The following is a 20,068-nucleotide window of genomic DNA, read 5'->3' as shown; positions in this document are numbered from 1 at the left end:
TTAAAGCACTCACATGCACCAGTCTTGGCTGAGAAGCACCAAGCACCAGGAGCCTTCCAGCTGAAATCAAACTTGTTTTAACTTAAACTTCAGCAAAGCAAAGTAGAGCAGATGGGGAGTGCTTGCCCAGTTAGGCACCAATCTCAGCTGAGAAATGGCAAAAAAAAAAAAAAAAAAAGATTGCATTACTTCCTATCAGCATTGAAGACAGGCTTGAACTCTGGCTGGCTCTTACCTGGCCCTCAGGCTCTTAAAGGGTTTCTAGGCAAAAAGGCAGCAGCCCACAACTAGGGCCAACAACTCAGAAGAACAGAAAGAGGAGGTTCAGACCTAGCCAAACGTATGAAGCAGGCAGAGCTGAACCAAAGGCATAACTGCCAACTGCCTTAGTTTGGGTATTTCTGATCAGTATGAGTGGATTTAGGACTCCTTCTCAAGGAAGAATCAAACAGTAACATTTAGAGACATCTTTAGAGAGTCTCCAAGGAGAGGAGTGGCTGGAAGGGTGTGCACTCTCACAAAACTCCTGCTGGCTCACCATGCCTTTCGTAATGTTTGGGCTTTATCTGCCTTATCAACACACATTAAGTACATGAACCTTGCATGGGAAGATGTGTGCAAGAAACCTTTATCTATTAACCTTTACCAATTAAAAATCCAATACACTACCATAGAGACAATCCACTGAGCTAGTGAAATAAATAAGGAATTAAAGACAAAAGGGGGAAAAATAATAAAATAAGTATTTCCTTTTAATCAGAAAGGGCTCATAAGAGTCTGCAAATATTACGTACCTTTAACTCCAAAAGTAGGTCCTTGGGAAGGTTGTCTCAGACAAGCAAAGGAATTAATGTTAAGGTGTGCAGTAAGCGCCTGAACGAGACCAATTGTGACTGTGCTTTTCCCCTCTCCTAGGGGTGTAGGGGTTATTCTAGCAAAACAAGAAAAAAGATTAATCAAATTCTTTGCTGATGTCAGCCTCACGAAGGGTATCAGAACTTACAGCTTTTGATTTCAATGAAGAATATTTATACAGCAAATTTCCATAAGATTACTTTATCTCCACAAAAATACTGCCACAATGTTAGCCGCTAGCTCAAGCTGGAATGCTAATATACATGTGTCTTCTATTTAAGCAATTTACTATGATAGCAGAAAAAGAGAAGATTATTTTGGCAAAAGTTCTAAAAAGAATATATTGAATTTAGACATTTATATTACAGCACAAAAATCTCACCAGTTTCATTAACAAACCATCCATCAAGATACTTTGAGCATGTATTAATTCTTTTCTGTAGTAATGCATGAGATGTTTTATTCCCACTGCTCAAACTTTGAATGAAATAATATAATATTTAAAATTAAATAACCAACACTTTTGTTTGTAGAGCTCAACTATCCTCCAGCTTCCATGTCATCATAACTCTCAACAATGACAGATCAGCTGCTTTTTAAATAAAACGGGACACAAAAGTCAATATATTCAACTGAATATGATTTATTTTACACTTACATTTCATGATATTTTTGCAGATTTAAGGGTGATGAGGGACAATTACAATCACAGTCCAACTTCCCATACAAAAGCTTAAACCCCCACATCCAGACAGTGATTGAGCCAAGACTCTAACGTCCAGACATCCCTTTAATGAAGGGACAATGTCACCTGATTTTGCAAGTCAAAAACTTCATCAGCCTTCTGTGAATGAGAGACACCTCAGTTAAAGTGATGTCCTCCCTGCTTTCAAAGTCAGCACATCTGTTTATGATCCATGTAAAAAGCAGGGGGGGAATCTTGATTTTTTTTTCCTTTTTCTTTCTTAAAGTATGAACACATCTCACATCTCCAAAATGCATTCAAATGATTCATTTGAGGCACAGCATTTCTCCTTCTGGCCCAGTCCTTTTTCCACTCACACCAGTATCACAAAAGTCCTACTTTTCATCAAAGTGTAACCATTTGCATCTCCTCCTTCACTACCTGCAGAGAAGTATGTACCTTAGTGAAGTTGATGTTAACAACATTAATTCCCAAGGAAATACAAGCATCCACACACATCCTAGTCAAAGAGGAACCCTTATCCTATGACCTCTTCAATACTTGAGCTAAAACATCTAGCTCTAATTAGAAACACTTCCTTTCCCAACTAGTAATTTCTCCAAGATATTGTTATCTTCGGATCACAATTCAAGTGGCATGAAAACACTAGTGAAATTGTCAAGTGCAAGGAGACATCCGTGTTGCTTCCTTGCCTTTAAGATTCAGCTTAGTTCAGTTAGTTCACAGATTGACAAACGCCCTTCTTTGTCCCACAAAATTAAAACACATGAAAAACATTAACTTGTCACAAATCTATCTTTCACATCATTATCGGATCTTGGGCTTTTTGTTAAAAAAAGAAGCCTTTCTTAGATAGGTCTTGAAAAATTTGCACAATAGGAAGCAAGCCAAATTAACATCTTCTATGCTGTTCTAGGAAAGAATTTTCCTATTCAGATAAGTAATGTTTTAACTCAAATTCCAGTGAAATCAATGGAGTTTAGTACATCTATAACACATTCCCTGAACTGAGACTTTTAACAAATAGTATTTTGCCTGCTGATAGCTTTGAATTACTCTTGCATAACCATGTAGTACTTGGGTTTATAACATCTATAACATCATGTTTGCCAACCATCAGATTTTAAAGCATCATCAATAATTTACTATCCAGACTATTTTGTCATCCCACCTTCTGCGAACACGCTCCCCATGACTTAAAAGGAAATTCACAGATTTTTAGCAAAATATCGATGTGAAGCCAAAAGAGGTGGGAGATTTCGAGCATATCCTGAGAAGAAGCCATTTTATCTACTCTCAAAAAGCGGTTTTGGTCCCTGTCATGGTTTTATCTATACTATGCCTTCTTATTTCCTTCTCATCCACTGCAGGAGCACAGAATGCTACTTCATTTCTTTAACTTTCATGTTTGCAGCTCCTGCAAGAACATACACTTTTTGATCTCTACATTGTCATGACAGTGAGTCCTCTCTATTTTACTCTAGCTACAATGATAGCTTCTATTTTTCCCCACCATTTCTGCCCATCTCCATTTTGACAAAGGATCCTTACTATTGTACAAAGATGCTTACTGTTTCACCCTCCTGACTAGTGTTCTAACACTGGTTGCCCAACACCCCTTCAAATATTAGCATGGTTTCTCCTTGCCCCTTGTTGTCCTACTGTCTCATTCACTTCTGTCTATTGCCCTAATCTCATTTACTTGATCCTCTTATTCCTTTGCACTAAAGCCAGATTTAAAGAAAATATGAGTAATCTTGAGGCATTACTGCACTCATTCAGAGACTTAACAAGATAATAACTCTTTAAACTGTTATTCAAAAAACAAAACAGACACACACACACCAAAAAGCAAACTACAGACACCTATAACTGCTGGAATTTACCAGTAAAGGACTCTCCACAAACCCAGTGCACACACCAGTTGCACTGCTAACACAACAACTTGCATTTGCAGTGCTTCCTGCTGGTGGTTACCTCTCTTCAAGATCATCGGACACACAAAGTTCACATTCAAGAGAATTCAGAGACACCATCACTAGGTTATTTACTTAAGAGCAGCTCAAAACATGGCTGACCCACCATGCACAGCAGCACAGGGACTTACAATTCCTGAGAACCAAGAAAAGCAAAGATGCAGCATGTCGGTAGTTGCATGAACAATAGTGTCTACTTGTTGCAGAAGAGACACACCAAAAAGTGCCACATTACTAAAATACTCTGGTATTTTAGCTGGCTTATTCTAAAATGACTACGTAAGATAAGCCAGAAAGCTCTAGGAATTTTCTGTGAAAAAAGGCCTTTTTCCAAAGAACAAAAAAGAGGAACACACCATTGCTCACTGGGAGGAACAGATCTTGCCTTTGCTGAATTTCCAGTACGTTGATACTCTGCACCAGCCACATCCCTACAGAGAATGTGGCACTCTGGGAGAACCAGCCTCCACCAAAATGGGGGTAAAAATGAATAAGAACAAGCTTATTTTCATCAGTGTACTCATGCAAGCAGACAATGATTTGTAGCAGTAAATGAACATGTCTTTGCAGACAGGACCTTGACTTTGTCAAACCAGCTTGGCTTTAACAGCCTACACTTTCAATGTGCTCCTCACATGGGTTTGTTCATTTTAAGCTGTTCTTTCCCTTCTTTTTTGTTCATTTTAAGCTGTTCTTTCCCTTCTGAGAAGCCCTGTGACCCTTAGCTTTCCTGGAAATAGAGTAACTCAGATGAACATCTAATGGCTTAAAATGTCTAAAGGCACTTGTGATGGAAGAAGAAAACCAGCAACCGGACTTCCATAAGCAGTCTACAGAACTCAGGTGACACTCTCCCAAGCAACCTTGTCCACTGCAGCAGGAATAGGCACAAACCCCTGAGAAGTCAAAACCAGGAACCTGACTTTTCAGTCTCTTTCCACCTAGCAGAATTAACAAGATGTGAGGACTCTGTAAATCACAGTACTCAGTAAAGCACAATTCACTTACCCATCCTCAACTTCTCATACCACATGAGACACCCTAGCAGGACACCTTTAATTCTCAGAGGCTCAGTAGCAGCCTGGAGACTAGAGGATAAGCCTGAAGATCTAAACAGTTATTTAATAGTTTTGATAGTTACCAGAACCTCAGCTTTAAATATTAGGTTTAAAAAAAAAAAAAAAGCCTGAAATTAAAAGACATTTCTATTTCAATAATTTCCTCAGAAAGCTTAGTTGAAATATCTTCCCTTTTGTACCTGGCCTACTTTGATCAGTTTTTATAAATAAAATAATCCACTTAAGCTGTTCTGTGGACATTGAGATGTTTTTGCTGGCTACACTACTGAGCCTACACTCTTGCAACTTAGGTCACTGGCTTGCATGAATATAAAATTACAACTGCCAAAGGCTAACTTTAGCTCAAATGTGCAACGCTGTGTTTTGACCTTACTCAAATCTAGAAAAAAAAACCCAACCTTTTAAAATACAGTAAATTTTAATGAACTTCAAGAGACTTTTACTCCCATTTGCATTATTCTTCAAATTTCTTTAATATGTTTTCAATCTAAACACAGAAATCCCACAATCGTTTTCCTCTTTAAAACTTCTTACTTTGCCACCTACCAAGCAGTCACCAGCTCCTTGGCACAGTGAGTTTTCCATAACATTGGAAAGCCTCCTCTCTTTATGTATATCCAAACAAAGATAAGAATATGCAGACTTTTTGTTTGTTTGTTATACATCACATTAGCTTACAGTGGAGCTGTTTCTGTGGGAAAGCTACATGAGGTCTCCCAAAGAGAAAATAAACAAACAGTGAGATGATACACTACACCAGCTGTAACCTCCTCACAGCTACCCCAGCCGCTGTGACTCCAGCAAGAACTTTACTGGATATGTGACAGCTCTCCTCTTTCAAATTTCCCATCTTCTAATCATCAGTGTCAGCAATTTCAAGGATTTTAATGAGTTCCCCATTCCCATGATCCACATGGAAACCTGGGAAGCCAAGCTATGGAGGGCATGGGCAACTGAGTTCCTGTGACAGCCTCACCTACCCGCATCTCCCAGCCCAGATTTGCACTGTCAGAAATTTATTTCTGAGCACAGAAGAACTGCAACTCCTGCCACTTCATCGAGGTGAGATCACGACAACATTGCAGTGGCCTCCTCAGAATGGTACTGGAGCTCCCAGATATGAAAGCACAGTGCTGCTAGGAACCTGAAGTGACTGAACAAAGCCAGGAACAGACCGAGGAATTCACAACTACAAACTCTCAAAAGCTGGCAAAGGCCCGTCCAAGACAATCCCAATGAGGAGCTGTGCAATGACGTGACGAATACATGACAAACTGTCTGGGCCATGACTTTGCCTAGTGTTTCAGTGCACCAACACAGTGGCATTTTCCCCACTTAACTCCTCTCTGTGCTTTTCCCTTGTTTTTATGTCTACCATTTTTCTTTTCTTTTAAACACCTTGGGGTCCAAGAATACAGTGAACAGCAATATAATCCAATACATACCCATTAGAAGTAAACTGCAATTCTAAATCTGAAAATTCAGTCCCTAAGACATTTACCATCATACCACTTGTACAAGCATTAGGTTAGTATTTACTTCCCTCTATTTTCAGCTTTCCGAAAAGGTAGTTCCTCACAAAACAATCTATTAATGTTAGGTGAGAAGTACTGATTTTAAATTTTCCAGCATCCAAAATTCAACACCCTTCTTACTAAAACCAACACTATATTTCATAATTTTTCCACATTCCATCATTCTTCGGCTTGCATTTTTGAAGCCAACAAGTTTCCAGAATTAGCTGGTACAAGCCACAGCACTGGAGCATTTGAAAACAAAATGCTGGAACACACACACACACACAGAGTCTAACAAATTTTAGATGTAGTTTCATATTGTGTTTACAAATATGCTATCTACATGCTTGAGCGCATGACTTGAGTTACACCAGGCACTAAACTTAGCTACTGGGTCGTGCACAAGCTTCAGTTATTTGCATGCTCTCAGCTTGCAGTGAATGGGAGGTGGCTTGGCAGTTGATGCTCAAAAGCTAATTACTCCGTGATAACTTGTAGCTCTGACCCCAAGGTGTCTTAACATGACCCCTACAACAAACAACACACACACACACAAAAAAAAGTGAGAATGACAAAAAGTGAAAAGAATGCTCTCCATGCAGAAGAAAATGGAAGTTATGAAGAAATGAAGTCTTCATCCTATTTTGATCTGTTCATGATCTGTTCATCAAACTGCAGTTTCTCATACATCTTATGTATCGGATGAGGCATTTCGGCGTATTTGTGTGCTTTTAGAAGGTGCGAAGAAGACTTTCCAGTTAGTAGCAGCTTCTTAAAAAGTCATAAATACAGCTATCCTTAGAGCTAAGAAAGTACATTTGGTTGCATTTTACTATTCAGAACAAGAAGTTTGGGCTCTAGCACATCAGGAATAAATTCCTAGACATCCTGAAACATTGAAACCCGATTGGGGAATTACAGGCACAAACATCACTGGCTGCATCGTGGATAGAGGTTGGAGATTTTGCAGCTCGTTGAAAATACACACACATACACACTTTTTACTCCCTTCACATATGAAAAGTTCACATCATACATAATAAATACTTTCTTCAGACCAAATACCCTGAAGCATAAGCATATATCTTAAATGTTTCCTCTGAAGCACCGAAAACTTATTCTGAAGACCTATACTGCATCATTCTAAAGGAATTTTTAAATATCTTTGGTTATTATGAACAAACATAGTAATTCAAATGGCAGGTTTTGGTTGACCTTGCCTTGGCAGAGAAAGGATGAAGGCGGCAACTGAGGATATTATTTCACCCCCCAACTTCCACACTTGAGTGGTATTCAGTTTTCATTCAGCAAACATTTCCCCACCAGATGCAGTTCCTCACTTTTCTTAAAATGATTGTCTGCTTCGGTCATTTCAGCAAACGAGAACACATAAACACAAGTTATATATATTCTTTTATATGTACAGTATTTCAAAGTCAAACTTTGAACTCTCTCAGAAGAGAACGTTCCCATTATTGTAGCCACCCTGTCCCGGCACTCCTCCTGCAGCAGATGTGGCTTTGTACTCACCCCACCATATGCAGTAACCTCAGAGAAGTTACAAATAGTGAGGTATGGCACCACCAAGTTGTGTAGGTACCAAACCCAGCCATTTCTCTGTGAAACACAGTTCAGTCTTATATAAAAGTGTTGCATAAACTTAAGAAGATACAATTTTCTATTTGTTGCCAACTTTTGGTCTTGCTAGTCAAAACTTCCCCTTTTCTTCCACATGTATACACACTTCTGTCTGTGCCAACAAAACAGCATTCAGACAAATGCTGCGTCTGCTTTTCCCTCTCCAAAGTAGCAAAATACCAAATAAAACTCTACCGAAGGAAACCAGGCTCAACCAGCTATTATTTTCTCTTCTCAAGCAACTGTTCCAACATCCTCCAGGAACATCTTTATAAATGGCAGCTCTATCACGTAGCTTTGAAGACAGCTTTCATAATTTGCCTGCCTCAGCTTTGTAACATCAGGTCTCTCAGCCTACAACGGCTCCGTCCCAGAGAGCACCAGAAATCCAGGCTGTCCCCACAGGAAGGCAGTAAAGCAAACAGTTTGCAAAACACTACCTCGACTGAGGAACCGGTAGATCAAGGCAGTTCAGAACCGCCTTCTCCTTCTGGATCAGCCTAGAGCTATATTTTTAAACCAGATTGGTTTTACTTACAAGGAAGCAATGATACAGATTTAAGTCGGAATATAACGAACACATTGCAATTAAAATAATAATGAAAACCTTCACACGTTTGTTCACAAGTTTCCACTTAGCAAACCAGGTGAATGAAATAAATGTTGTGTCACTGAATGGTGAAAAAACTCGTAGCTCTTTGGAAGAGAAGCGCATAATTCCTGCTGAGCACAGCATTTGCTACAATCGTGGGAACGCAGAGCAGAATAAGCCTGGCTGGAGACATGTCTACATTTCAGAGAAAAAACATGGCTTTTTTAACTGTGTAATCTGTTCTTCAATAAAAAAGTATTTATTGTTAATATCAACAGATTAGCATGTAGCTTCTGCTAAAGTTTGTTTATAAACAGCCATCATACATACAGACTATTCAAGTTAAACATTTAAAATTCTGAAGTAAGAAAAACTCCACACACCAACAGATAACATTTAAGAAGCTTAGAACAAACCACCTTTTATAAAATGTACTTTACTTCCCTAAAAACAGTTTGGAAGAAAGGTTGTGTTGCTTCAAAATATTTCAAAACCTGCTTGATTTCAGAAGAGAACAATTTACAGCTGAAAACATTCAGGGTTCTTATTTGTGCAGTGTATTAAAGAAGATGTAAGCTGCATGTTTATATTAATATGAGTGGAAAGGGTGGACATTAATGACATTACTGTGCATTCTTACCCAGCCACTAGAACATATTTTCCATCTGGTTGATCCTTTAACCTTTCCAGCAGGGACAAACGTACTTTGGCTTTGGTTTGGCCATAGATCTCAATTTCATCTGTAAGCAATCCTATCTCCTTGGCAAGTACATCAACAGCTTTTGGACTCTGTGCTCGGGAAATCTCAATATCACTGGAAAAGAAAACAAATAGGAGCCAGGAGATTTCTCTCAGCTTAGGTGGTCGATGACAGAGCACAAAACAACAGCAAACACTCCAACAATGGGGTTATTGTGTTCAGTTTTTCAATCCTCTCTCACATTTTATTAACCAAACCTAAATATTAGCTAACACCTAATACAATATTGGAAATCACGTGCAGTGTTTGTTAATTGTTACAGTTTCACAGAGTTTTCTCATTTAATCAGACTCCAAATATTATGTAATGCTTTCATATCAAGCTAGAGACGTGTCTGCTGGATGCTCAAGCCTGTCCCACTGGAATGGATGTTTCTGGTTTTGTTTTTCTTCTCCTCCCTCCCAGTATATTTCAGCACATACACTTTACTAAAAAGCGCATACATTTCTTGGCCAACAGTCACATAAACACGTTAGCTAAACCCGATGCTTTCATCAGAGGGTACCCACCAAGCACGCTAAGCCTTGCTACTCCCCTGTGAGGGCACCAAGGGAAACAAGGCATTTGAAGATCAACTCACGTGCTTCTAAAACACATTGAAAATGGCCACATAGCAGGAGTTTAATGCACAGGGCTCAGGCCAGAAGTCCAGTGAGCTTACAAACTATTTCCAGCAAGGACTGCGAGTGGCAACTGAGGCAGGAGAACAAGCATGGAGCAAGCACATGTAGTAGAATTGCCTGAGAGGAGAGGGCTGTAGGCTGGGGGACACTACCGTACCTGCAATTCCTGACCTAGACCACCTGGACCCTTTGGATTTAATACTCCTTCATGGATTTTGTGTTTGTGGGCTTGACCTAGTTGCCCCTTATTACGTCCACTTAAGCACTTAGCAGCTGCAAGCTCCCGTGGCAGTAAAGTCCAGGGCCCAGCACACAAGATGTGAGGAGTTGTGTCCTTTGGCTTTGAATCACTCACATCACCACAAAGCAAGTTAAAAAATTACCAAGAGATTAATTACTTTCAGCCTAACTAGACTAAATTCCTTCCTGCAGTTTCAGTTGATTACGATATTGTTAAGATAGAATCTGGCAATGGCATCAAAGCAAATGTCCTGAACTTTCAAACAGTCTGCAAGACCTCAAATATTCACAGATGAGCACAGAACTACTGCCAGATCTCAACTCTATGTGTGGACTTTGGCTGTTCTGCATCCAAGAGCAAATGATCAGTTTATGCCAACTTAATTGCTTGCAATTTTTTGAGGGTATCCTAAACTGGGACCGATTTTCAATTCTAATTCTCAAGCATCCCACTTTTGCATCCTGCAGCAGATAAATGAAACCCAGAAATCATCCATCCAAGCACTGACGTAATCCAGTACTACAGGACAAGAAGTTACTCAATCACAGCACTTAGTGGTTGGGTTGCAGACCATTTCATTGCACATACTAACCTGGAATCTGCTTTCTTTCAAAGACATATGTCTTTGACGACAACACACTAAACACATCCTCTTACGCAAAAGGAGATACCTTAGGCTTTCTTATGCATTACTTCAAACACAACTATCCATAAAAACGTAACGAGAAGACAAGACGGAGTAGCTTACAAACAGCATATGAGAAAGAATATTTAAAGTTCTCATTCAGAACTCTCTTTATAAAAACAACTTGAGTCCCAGAAAAATATTGGTAAGTTGATGACAGTGTGGTCTCTTAAGGTTTAAGCACGAAAAATCTGTAGGGTGACTATTCTCCTCTTAAAGCAATTGATGTATTCGGCAAGTGGAGAAGGATGTAGACTATTAGTATGACAGAAAGTTATATCTGCCCAATTTTTTTCCCTACTGAATGTATCAGCCTCTTTACTAAAAGACAGAGGCTACTATTTGAAATCTCAGGCCAGACTATCAAGACTCCCTGCAGCAATCTCAGCCCTTCCTATTTCCCTCATCTCCTGGGCCACAAATGCCTCCCTCTCAGAGTTCTGGGAGAAACAATGAGGCTTTTCCCACCCTGCAGGTGGCAAAAAGAGAAAGCAACAAAACTGACCACTTATAAACAAATTAAAAGGTAAAAAAATTCTAGTTAAATAAATTACAAATGTTTTTAGACATTGAGTAAAACTGACAGTGGATGCTAACATTGCTGTTGCCATCTCCCCATCTGAAGTTCCCTCAAGAACCTTCAAGGCAATTAGATTTTTAACAACTTAAAATCCTTTAATGACAGACTGCACACTGATACATGCAATGAAGTGATAAAAGGCGTAATTTCACAATGAATTGACATTTATACCCTAACTAATACTAAGGCTAAACAACACATATGAAATGTTTATGTCTAGTCTGTTGTTTCTGGTAAAAAGCATTTTCCAAAGCACAGGAAATTAAAGATTTAACTAGCATTTAGAAGTCCACATTTGTGGCTAGCTCTTCTAGTTTGACAATATATTTTCTACGTTAAGAATTCCAGAATTATTCAATAAGTTACATTACTCAATATTGCTGGAAATGTGCAACAGTGGTTATTCTGCATGTATGAGAATTGTTAAGCAAAAACTCCACCACTGACAGTGGGAAATCATAATTTACAAAATACAGGAAAATTTAAAAGATGGGGGAAAGCTCTACATCTACTCAGCCTGTGTGCTGGTGGGTTTTTTTTTTACTGTAAGAAAATCTTCTGTTCCTTTTCCAGTATCTTTGGAAATACTTCAATTAACACCCAGATCTCACAGAAATCAAAAAAGCAGATGTTCCTAGTTTTAGTGCTTAAGTGGCTTTGCCCCATTTTCAATGAAAACTCCATGTGTTTCCACACAACACAGGGTATTACTGTAAGATTACATTTTATTGCAGGATACTTTCCATCTGATGAGTTATTTTATGTTTAAAAGAAAAAAGACATAAAGCTAGAGGGTTATCAAAGAGATGGAAGTCCTATTACTGGTTATATTATATGCCACTATATATTAATTACGTAAGTATCACACTCATGACATCACATGCTTTAATTTACCTTTTAACTGTATTATTCAAGGATAGATTTTTCAGGCTTTAATTCTAGAAATGTTACATGCTGGCCCAGGAAACGTTTAAGCATTACTTCCCCCTTATGCCTCCGGGTACAATAGAAACTTATTCTTTTGCCATCTCTGTTTCGAATTACAATTGCGTCCATTCCCATTAAACTGTTGTAAGTGACAGTGAAAATCAAAGCGCTTAGAAAAGAAAACATTTTCTTACAGCTTTCCAAAAACACAGCAGTGGGATTCAGAATGACAGAATCGCAGGGTGGTTGAGGTTGGGAGGGGCCTCTGGAGATCATCTGGTCCAACCTCCCAACTTGAGCTGGGCCATGGGCTGCCCAGGACCATGCCCAGACAACTTTTAAATACCTCCAAGGAAGGAGACACCACAGCCACCCTGGGCAACCTGTGCAAGTCACCCTCACAGTAAAATAGTGTTTCCTGATGTTCAGATGAAGCCCCATGTGTTCCAGCTTGTGCCCATTGCCCCAGGAGCACCGGGCGCCACTGAAAAGAGCTAGGGCTCCATTTGTGCCCTTATATTTATATATGTTGCATTTATATGTATTGATAAGATTCCCCTAAGACTTCTCCAGCCCGAGCAGTCGCAGGCCTCTCCACCTTTCCTGCTATGCGAGGTGCTCCAGTCCCTTCATCACCTGCCTGGCCCATATGCACACACACAAATATGCACACAAAAATTTTGAAGTTTTCTTACATTGACAGAACCTCACTTCAAGTCCTTGGTTCCACCCAACACACAGCAAAGCCCATCAGCACAGCAAAGGGCTCAGGCTGCTCTAAATGTCAGAGATGTTAGCAACCCTGTAAAGGCAGACCTAAAATCCCTGCGGCCCAGACAGGGAACTGCTGGAGAGGGTACACTAGAGGGCTACAAAGATGATTAGGGGCCTGGAGCATCTCCCTGATGAGGAGAGGCTGAGGGACTTGGGTCTTTTTAGTCTGGAGAAGAGAAGGCTGAGGGGGGATCTGATCAATGTTTATAAATACTTAAAGGGTGGATGTCAAGAGGATGGTGCCAGTCTTTTTTCAGTTGTGCCCATGGATAGGACAAGAGGAAATGAGCACAAACTTGAACATAAGAAGTTCCACCTAAACACGAGGAGGAACTTTGCTTTGAGGGTGGCAGAGCCCTGGAACAGGCTGCCCAGGGAGGTGGTGGAGTCTCCTTCTCTGGAGACATTCAAAACCTGCCTGGACAAGTTCCTGTGCAACCTGCTCTAGGTGGACCTGCTTTGGCAGGGGGGTTAGACTAGATGATCTCCAGAGGTCCCTTCCAACTGCATGTGATTCTGTGGTTGAAAAAATTCTGACTATGAGAATAAATACGCTTCCTGCTTTTCACATCTACACGGGAATTTAAAAGTCTAATGCAGAAGGAAGTACTTCTACTGAGGGAAGAAAATAAACACAAGAGCAAATGCCATTGAAACCGCTGAGCCTTAACTAGATCCATAAACACCTCCCTACGTTAGCGTTTAGCTATTAGGAACTTCTTGTATTTTGTATTCCTGTTGATGCTACACAAGGCTTCACCTCCCTCAATGAAACCTTCCAGTTCTACGTCTTCATTAAATAAAGCTTGGCTCCAATGTACATCATAAAAGTAAAAATTGATGGGAAACAGAAGGCATTCAACAAAAAGGCACAACATGTAGTCTACATAAGTTGATTAAAAATAATTAGGCACGGACCACTTTTGTGGTTCATTGTCACATTTAACATTTGTCTACTCTTTTTTTTTTTTTAATTTAAAAAAAACCACTTATTACCTGGGCACTGGGAAGAGCGGCCGCAGTTTCAAGCAGCGGAGGTCCCACTTCCTGTACCGCTGGGACTGGATCCATCGCTCTGTGTTTTTTACCATGTTCTGTTTTTAAACAAGAAAACAGCACAGACCAGCTGCATCGTAAATGCTGAACATTAATTTCAAACAAGCATGTTGAAATAACTTTTATGGCAAAGGGTAACAAAAAACAAACTTAAAAATCTTCCCATTTCATAGTTTTAGGATGAAAGAATAAAACCATCACTGCACTATTACTGTCTTATTGTTTGCCCTCCTTTCAGAAAGAGACAAGACCATTAACATGTAAGTAGCAGAGAAAAGTCTCTGAATAGGCACTTGGAAATTTTGTTCTAGCAAAACGAAGAATTAATTTTATTCTCTCACACCTTAAAAATAATGGAAGATCTTAATTGTTCATTGACTAACTCATGCTGCCTTGACATAAAATGAACTTTTGGACCCTCTATCATCACATCACAAAAATGTGCACAGATATAATTAATTTTCACTGTTTTACCAGAATACGTAACATTAGTCTATTGATACAAATGCTTCTGCCAAGCTTTACAGTAATCATTGGAATTGATTTTTAATTTACCTTTCTCTAACCCAATGTAAGAGGCATGACTCACCCTAACTAGCTGAGTAAAAAGGGAAGGCAGGTAAGATGTTCAAAAGAGCAAAACAAAAATTAAAATCTAAACTGCAGAAGCAATTTCTACAATTCAAAGAAATAACATAAAATTTACAGTATTTGCAGTTACACTAACCTGCATTCGCATTGCTATTGCAAGAGAACCAACAGTGTTTTCAGCAGCATGGTTGTTTTGCTGACCATAGTTGTGTTTCTCTGTAAAATAAAAGTATTACACTAATAAATCACAAAGTTTCTGTGAGTGGGAGCATGTATATTTAAAAGCTAGGTCCAAACAAAAAAATTTTTAATGTCGACTTGAAATTTAACGATGTCACTGACAAAATCATAGGTGGCTTCTTTAATACTTCAAATCACCCAGGAGGATGGATGTACTGTGAAAACCAGAGAGCAACTGGTTCAGAGCATATTACACAAACACACACACGCACATGATGAAGCATACACATATTTGAAAAAGAAAATTAGGAAACACAAAAATTAATTCCAAGTTTCAAATAATTCCTTTTGGACAAAAAAAACCACTCCAAGCCAACAACAAAAAGCCAGACAGCTACGAGGATTTAAAAACCTACATATATTTTTAAACTGAACACCAAACTGAGCATGGTAAAGATTGTTCTTTTCCACACACCGACTACAGCAAGAAAGAACAATGAAAGGATCACAGAATACAATACAGGATTATTGTCCAATTGGATTTATAACTTGGAATCAGAATATGCAAAATTTTTTGAGCTGCAAAAGTTATCTTCATCAATGTGACATTAAAAGTAGAAATTCTGAAGAGTCTACGCAATTTAGAGACAGTTACAGTTGTTTCTATTGGCAATATATCACACAATAATCACACTTCAGCTACCCTAACTAAACATATTATTTTGTCATTTTCCTGTAATCCTTCTTTTGGCTTGTTTTTCTGTTGCTTATTGACTTTTATCTAGGCACAGTTTCTCCAAAATTCACGTCCTCGTCTCTGTGGGCGTATGAAGGCCCCAGTCGCATTCCGAAGGGCGTAGACACAACTGTAATAAAAAATAACAACTGTATGCTGACAGCTTTAGCCTTTCGCCCACAGGGTAACCGAAGTGCAAACCCTGACCTGGTCAAGCTCTCGCTCTGCTCATCCCATCTGCGCCGACAATCATAAAGCGCTCACGTTGCCTTGCACAATCACCCCTCACCAAAAGGGTCCCAGGGGGGTGGCAGGGGACAGAAACCTCAGGCTGGAGCCAGAGCGGCAGGCAGCGGCGTGCAGAGGAGGCAGCACGGCTCCCCATGGTTTTCCAACCCTTTCTCAAACTTTCTTGTCACTAGACATCTAGTACGTCAGTGCCAAAGCTACCCAAGCAGAGGGTGACAGTCCTGACGCTGAACTCTAATTAAGAAAGCATCTGAAAATCCTTCTGCTTGTATTAACACTTGCCATTTAAAAAAAATGTCTCCTGGAGATGCTCAGTTTTAGACTCAGACAGAAGAGTTTTACTGGAACAGCCTATCACAGTCATAAGTTGACTGTTGTTGCTTTGAGACCAGCCTGGGAGAGCTGCCAAAGAGACAAATGAAGTAGGAAGAATGAAGTTTAAAATCCCCTTTCAGACAGCTGTGCTTTGCAGAAACATTTAGACTTTTTATGTTATTTGGCTTAATATGACTTCTTTATCAGGGCGGAGCCAGCATGTGTGTAAATACATATCAGAATGAGACATTTCCCTTCAATAAACTACTTCTCTCCGGCTGCCTATGCTACACACACACCCCACAAATGACTGACGAGGCTTTTATAGGGGTGAGGGTGAAGCTAGAGGTGAAAGTCATGCACACACGAGCTAGTAAGACAATCACAGGACTGCAACAGCTCTCTTAGGATAAATTTTCCAGATGGGAGCCAGGATAGCACTCTCTGCTTTGGATTTGGGCCAGAAGATCAGCTGAACATTGTGCTCCCTCCTCCGACTCACCCCAAGGAAGGCCCATCCGCCCATCTATTCGTACCCCATCGTGTGGATGGGCGAGAGTCACTGTCATGCCCTACCTGTCTGCTCAGGCAATTTCGGATAGCGAAGAGGTGGTGAAATGGTTGAATTTCCCACTAACATACTCAAACCATAGCACACTCAAACTTCAGCATTCAGGTGACCCCAAAGGAGTGACCCCAAATCCCAAATAATTTTGGCGTCCTTAAGTTTTGTTCAGAAACTTGATTTTCCTTTCTGTACTTTCACACACAAAGCATTTTCCTGCAAGTCACTACCGGCACTCACTTGATTCCAAAATCATTAATGGAGTAAAATGTTGCACTGCTAGAAATTGTAGAACATTTTAAAATTGTGATCATCTACAAGTCTTTGATCAGATTAAAAACATACTTGAGAAATTCTGTCACTTCGGAGCAGGCACTTTTAGCTCTACTCTCCTGGCTTACACCATTACAGCTGCCCGACTCAACCATGTTCTTGCAAATGTTGAGTGCTCTTAGTATCACAGAATTGTCTAGGTTGGAAGGGACGTTTAAGATCATCTAGTCCAACCATCAACCTAACTCTGATAAAACCCATCACTAAACCATGTCACTAAGCATTATGTCAACCCATCTTTTGAATACCTCCAGGGATGGTGCCTCAACCACTTCCCTGGGGAATCCATTCCAATGTTTAATATCCCTTTCAGTGTAAAAATTTTTCCTAGTATCCAATCAAAACCTCCCCTGGCGCAATTTGAGGCCATTTCCTCTTGTCCTGTCGCCTGTGACTTGGGAGAAGAGACTGACCCCCGCGATACAGCGATAAGGTCTCCCCTCAGCCTCCTCCAGGCTGAACACCCCCAGCTCCCTCAGCCTCTCCTCATAAGACTTACTCTCCAGACCCCTCACCAGCTTCATTGCCCTTCTCTGGACCCGCTCCAGCACCTCAATGTCTTTTTTGTGGTAAGGGGCCCAAAACTGGGCACAGCACATCACAAGTGCCAAGTACAGGACATGCGAGTGTGTTAAACTACATGTGTACCTACATTAGAAATCTCACCATCACCTAGCAAGAATAAAAATTCATTTCATGGCCATTGTTGCTTTCAGGCTTCATGTAGCTCCTGTGACCCCACAGATGTTGAGTTGGACATTTCTAAAGCAAGAAAAAACCCAGAACAATTTCCAAGCACCTCAGCCAGAATCCACCATGTATTGAAAGTGAAGAGTCAGTTGTTAACTCAGTTGTTTTTCCAAGGTCATGACTACGCCACAATGGGCTTTTAATAAATATCTTGCAATTAAACTAAGTGCATTCTTCCTGTCAAACAGACACCTGTGTTTCATGTACCTCTTTAGTAAGTCTTGAGGCCAGCATTTTTTAAAGCTGCTAAAATGCATTTCTGCTATTTTTTCGGAGTTTCTCCAAGATTCTGACAGTCTCAAAAGCATAAGCATAAAGACAGATGGGCATTTGGTAGATAAGTTCTATTTAAATTATCTTGCTAAAAATCTCATGCTGCCTTTCCAAAGAAATGCTCTACTTAGCACAGCCCACTGATACAACTTGAAAAATGTAAAGAAATCTATATGCTCATGCCAAATCTTACATTTCCTGCCTTAAGAATGATTGTTAGTGTGGTACGTGAACACCACACAAATGTTTTAATGCAGTTTTCCTGATAGCACTCTTTTAGGGAAGGGAAACACTAATATCTATAGTTGTATATAGCAATTAAGGCATGAAGACACTTAAGGCTCAAGACATGGCAATGCAGTTACCCTGTATAACTTTTAAGTCTCTGAAAATCCCAGTCTTCCTCTGCAATGGAAGGAGAGATTTAGGTATCTGAACATGGGGCTTGCACCAGGCAGCACGCAGAGCCAGGAGAGTTCAGTCATTAGTGGTGCCCGCTCAGGCTACAAGGATTGGCACATCCTGCCTTCAGAGACCTGCACCTCCACCCCAAGTCCAACACCTAAGAGGTTTCTGCTTAGAAGGATTACAAGAACTTAAAAAGTTCCATCTAAACACAAGGAGGAACTTCTTTACTTGGAGGATGGCAAGGCACTAGAACAGGCTGCCCAGGGAGGTGGTGGAGTCTTCTTCTCTGGAGACATTCAAAACCCGCCTGGACACATTCCTGTGCAACCTGCTCTAGGTGGACATGCTTTGGCAGGGGGGGTTGGACCAGGTGATCTCTGGAGGTCCCCTCCAATCTCATATCATGTTGTGATTCTGTGATGTTTTTGCTCCTCTTCTCTTTTTGCCATAGTCCAGGTAAGTCCACAGAAGTCACAGGATAACATAATGTACAAACCAGCACTAAACAGTAGCTCATATCATCATTATTAATCCTGGTATGAAGACTCTCCTCCAGCCTTTCTTCCCTCACCTGACATCTTTTTTCCTATTTATACATCAGACACACATATGCACATCCTCTGTAAACAAACACCCACTTTTAAAGGACTTCTCCTGAAGATGCAGCTTTTAACCACACTGTGTTGTCACCAAATATATTGCAAATACTTGGTTTATATCACTTTCAAGACCTTTTAACACCTCTTACCTGACAGTAAGTCTCGAGAAAAACTGATAATGGTGGTTCCAGGCTTTATCCAGCTCCCAGGGACATCATCTGGTTTCGTACTGCCAACTATCACCACGTCCGCGTGTTGAAGCTAGGGACGGCCCAAAACAAAACAAGCATTAAATGTTAGAAATACATTCCTCAACATGCACCTTATGAAACTTAACATGAAACTTAAGAACAATAGCATTTAAAACAAAGTCAGGTAAACAAACTGTGAGATCAGGCAAGTGGGGTCAGAGTCGACACCAATAATATTTAATGGGGATTACATACTTTCAAAGAAAAAGTCCTATCACTGTCCAAAGTCCTGGCCAACAAGATAACTTGGAGAGACTTAAGAAAGAAAAGGGTTGAAAGACAGTAAATAGGCAATTATAAATAGTACAGTCAAATTATCTGACAGTAGAAAACCAGGCCAGCTGACAGGAATGCAAGATGACCTGATCTGCAAACATCAATGCCTTTGAAGAATACCAATTAAAGCATTTTTTCCCTTCTCAGTTCATGTTTGCTAATCAGCGCCTCTGATTTAGTTCAACCTGACAGATGTTGCAGCAAAAATGGTTACTACAAAAATTCTCCTAATCAAAGACATAAGCGTCTTCCTTTCCTCCCTCCTCTGAAACGGGGTCCTGTACCAATTACCGGAATCACCATGAGATAAGGGAGAGCACCAGAGGCAGAGGTATAAAGAGCCACTAAAAAAGCAAAACACAGGCACAGCACTGCCTCAAGCCTGAATGTAAAAATTACTTCAGGGACATAGTGATTTGGGGAATATTTCGAAAAATGCAAATTAATACCAAGTGTCACAAACTCAGCGAGCCTCTCTGTGAATTGACTTGTGACTGACAAGCGTTCCAGCTTCTTTTTTGGCCAAGAGCGCT

General features: G+C 40.1%; 1 protein-coding gene across 1 annotated transcript in view; it reads right to left on the bottom strand.

Annotated features, from left to right (window-relative positions):
• MTHFD1L (methylenetetrahydrofolate dehydrogenase (NADP+ dependent) 1-like) overlaps positions 1 to 20,068 on the bottom strand; it is a 155,319-nt gene that overhangs the window by 118,763 nt on the left and 16,488 nt on the right. Inside the window, exons 8-12 of the mRNA XM_014950508.1 lie at positions 19,158 to 19,269; positions 14,737 to 14,816; positions 13,950 to 14,047; positions 9,004 to 9,177; positions 795 to 931 (exon numbers count right to left, since the gene is read on the bottom strand). Coding sequence (XP_014805994.1) covers positions 795 to 931; positions 9,004 to 9,177; positions 13,950 to 14,047; positions 14,737 to 14,816; positions 19,158 to 19,269 — 601 coding nt within the window. The remainder of the gene's footprint in view (positions 1 to 794; positions 932 to 9,003; positions 9,178 to 13,949; positions 14,048 to 14,736; positions 14,817 to 19,157; positions 19,270 to 20,068) is intronic.

This window comes from Calidris pugnax, unplaced genomic scaffold (assembly GCF_001431845.1).
Source record: "Calidris pugnax isolate Ruff unplaced genomic scaffold, ASM143184v1 scaffold24, whole genome shotgun sequence".
Classification (NCBI taxonomy): Eukaryota; Metazoa; Chordata; class Aves; order Charadriiformes; family Scolopacidae; genus Calidris; species Calidris pugnax.
The sequence above is the reverse complement of the archived record's forward strand: the minus strand, read 5'-3'. Positions and strand labels throughout refer to the sequence as shown.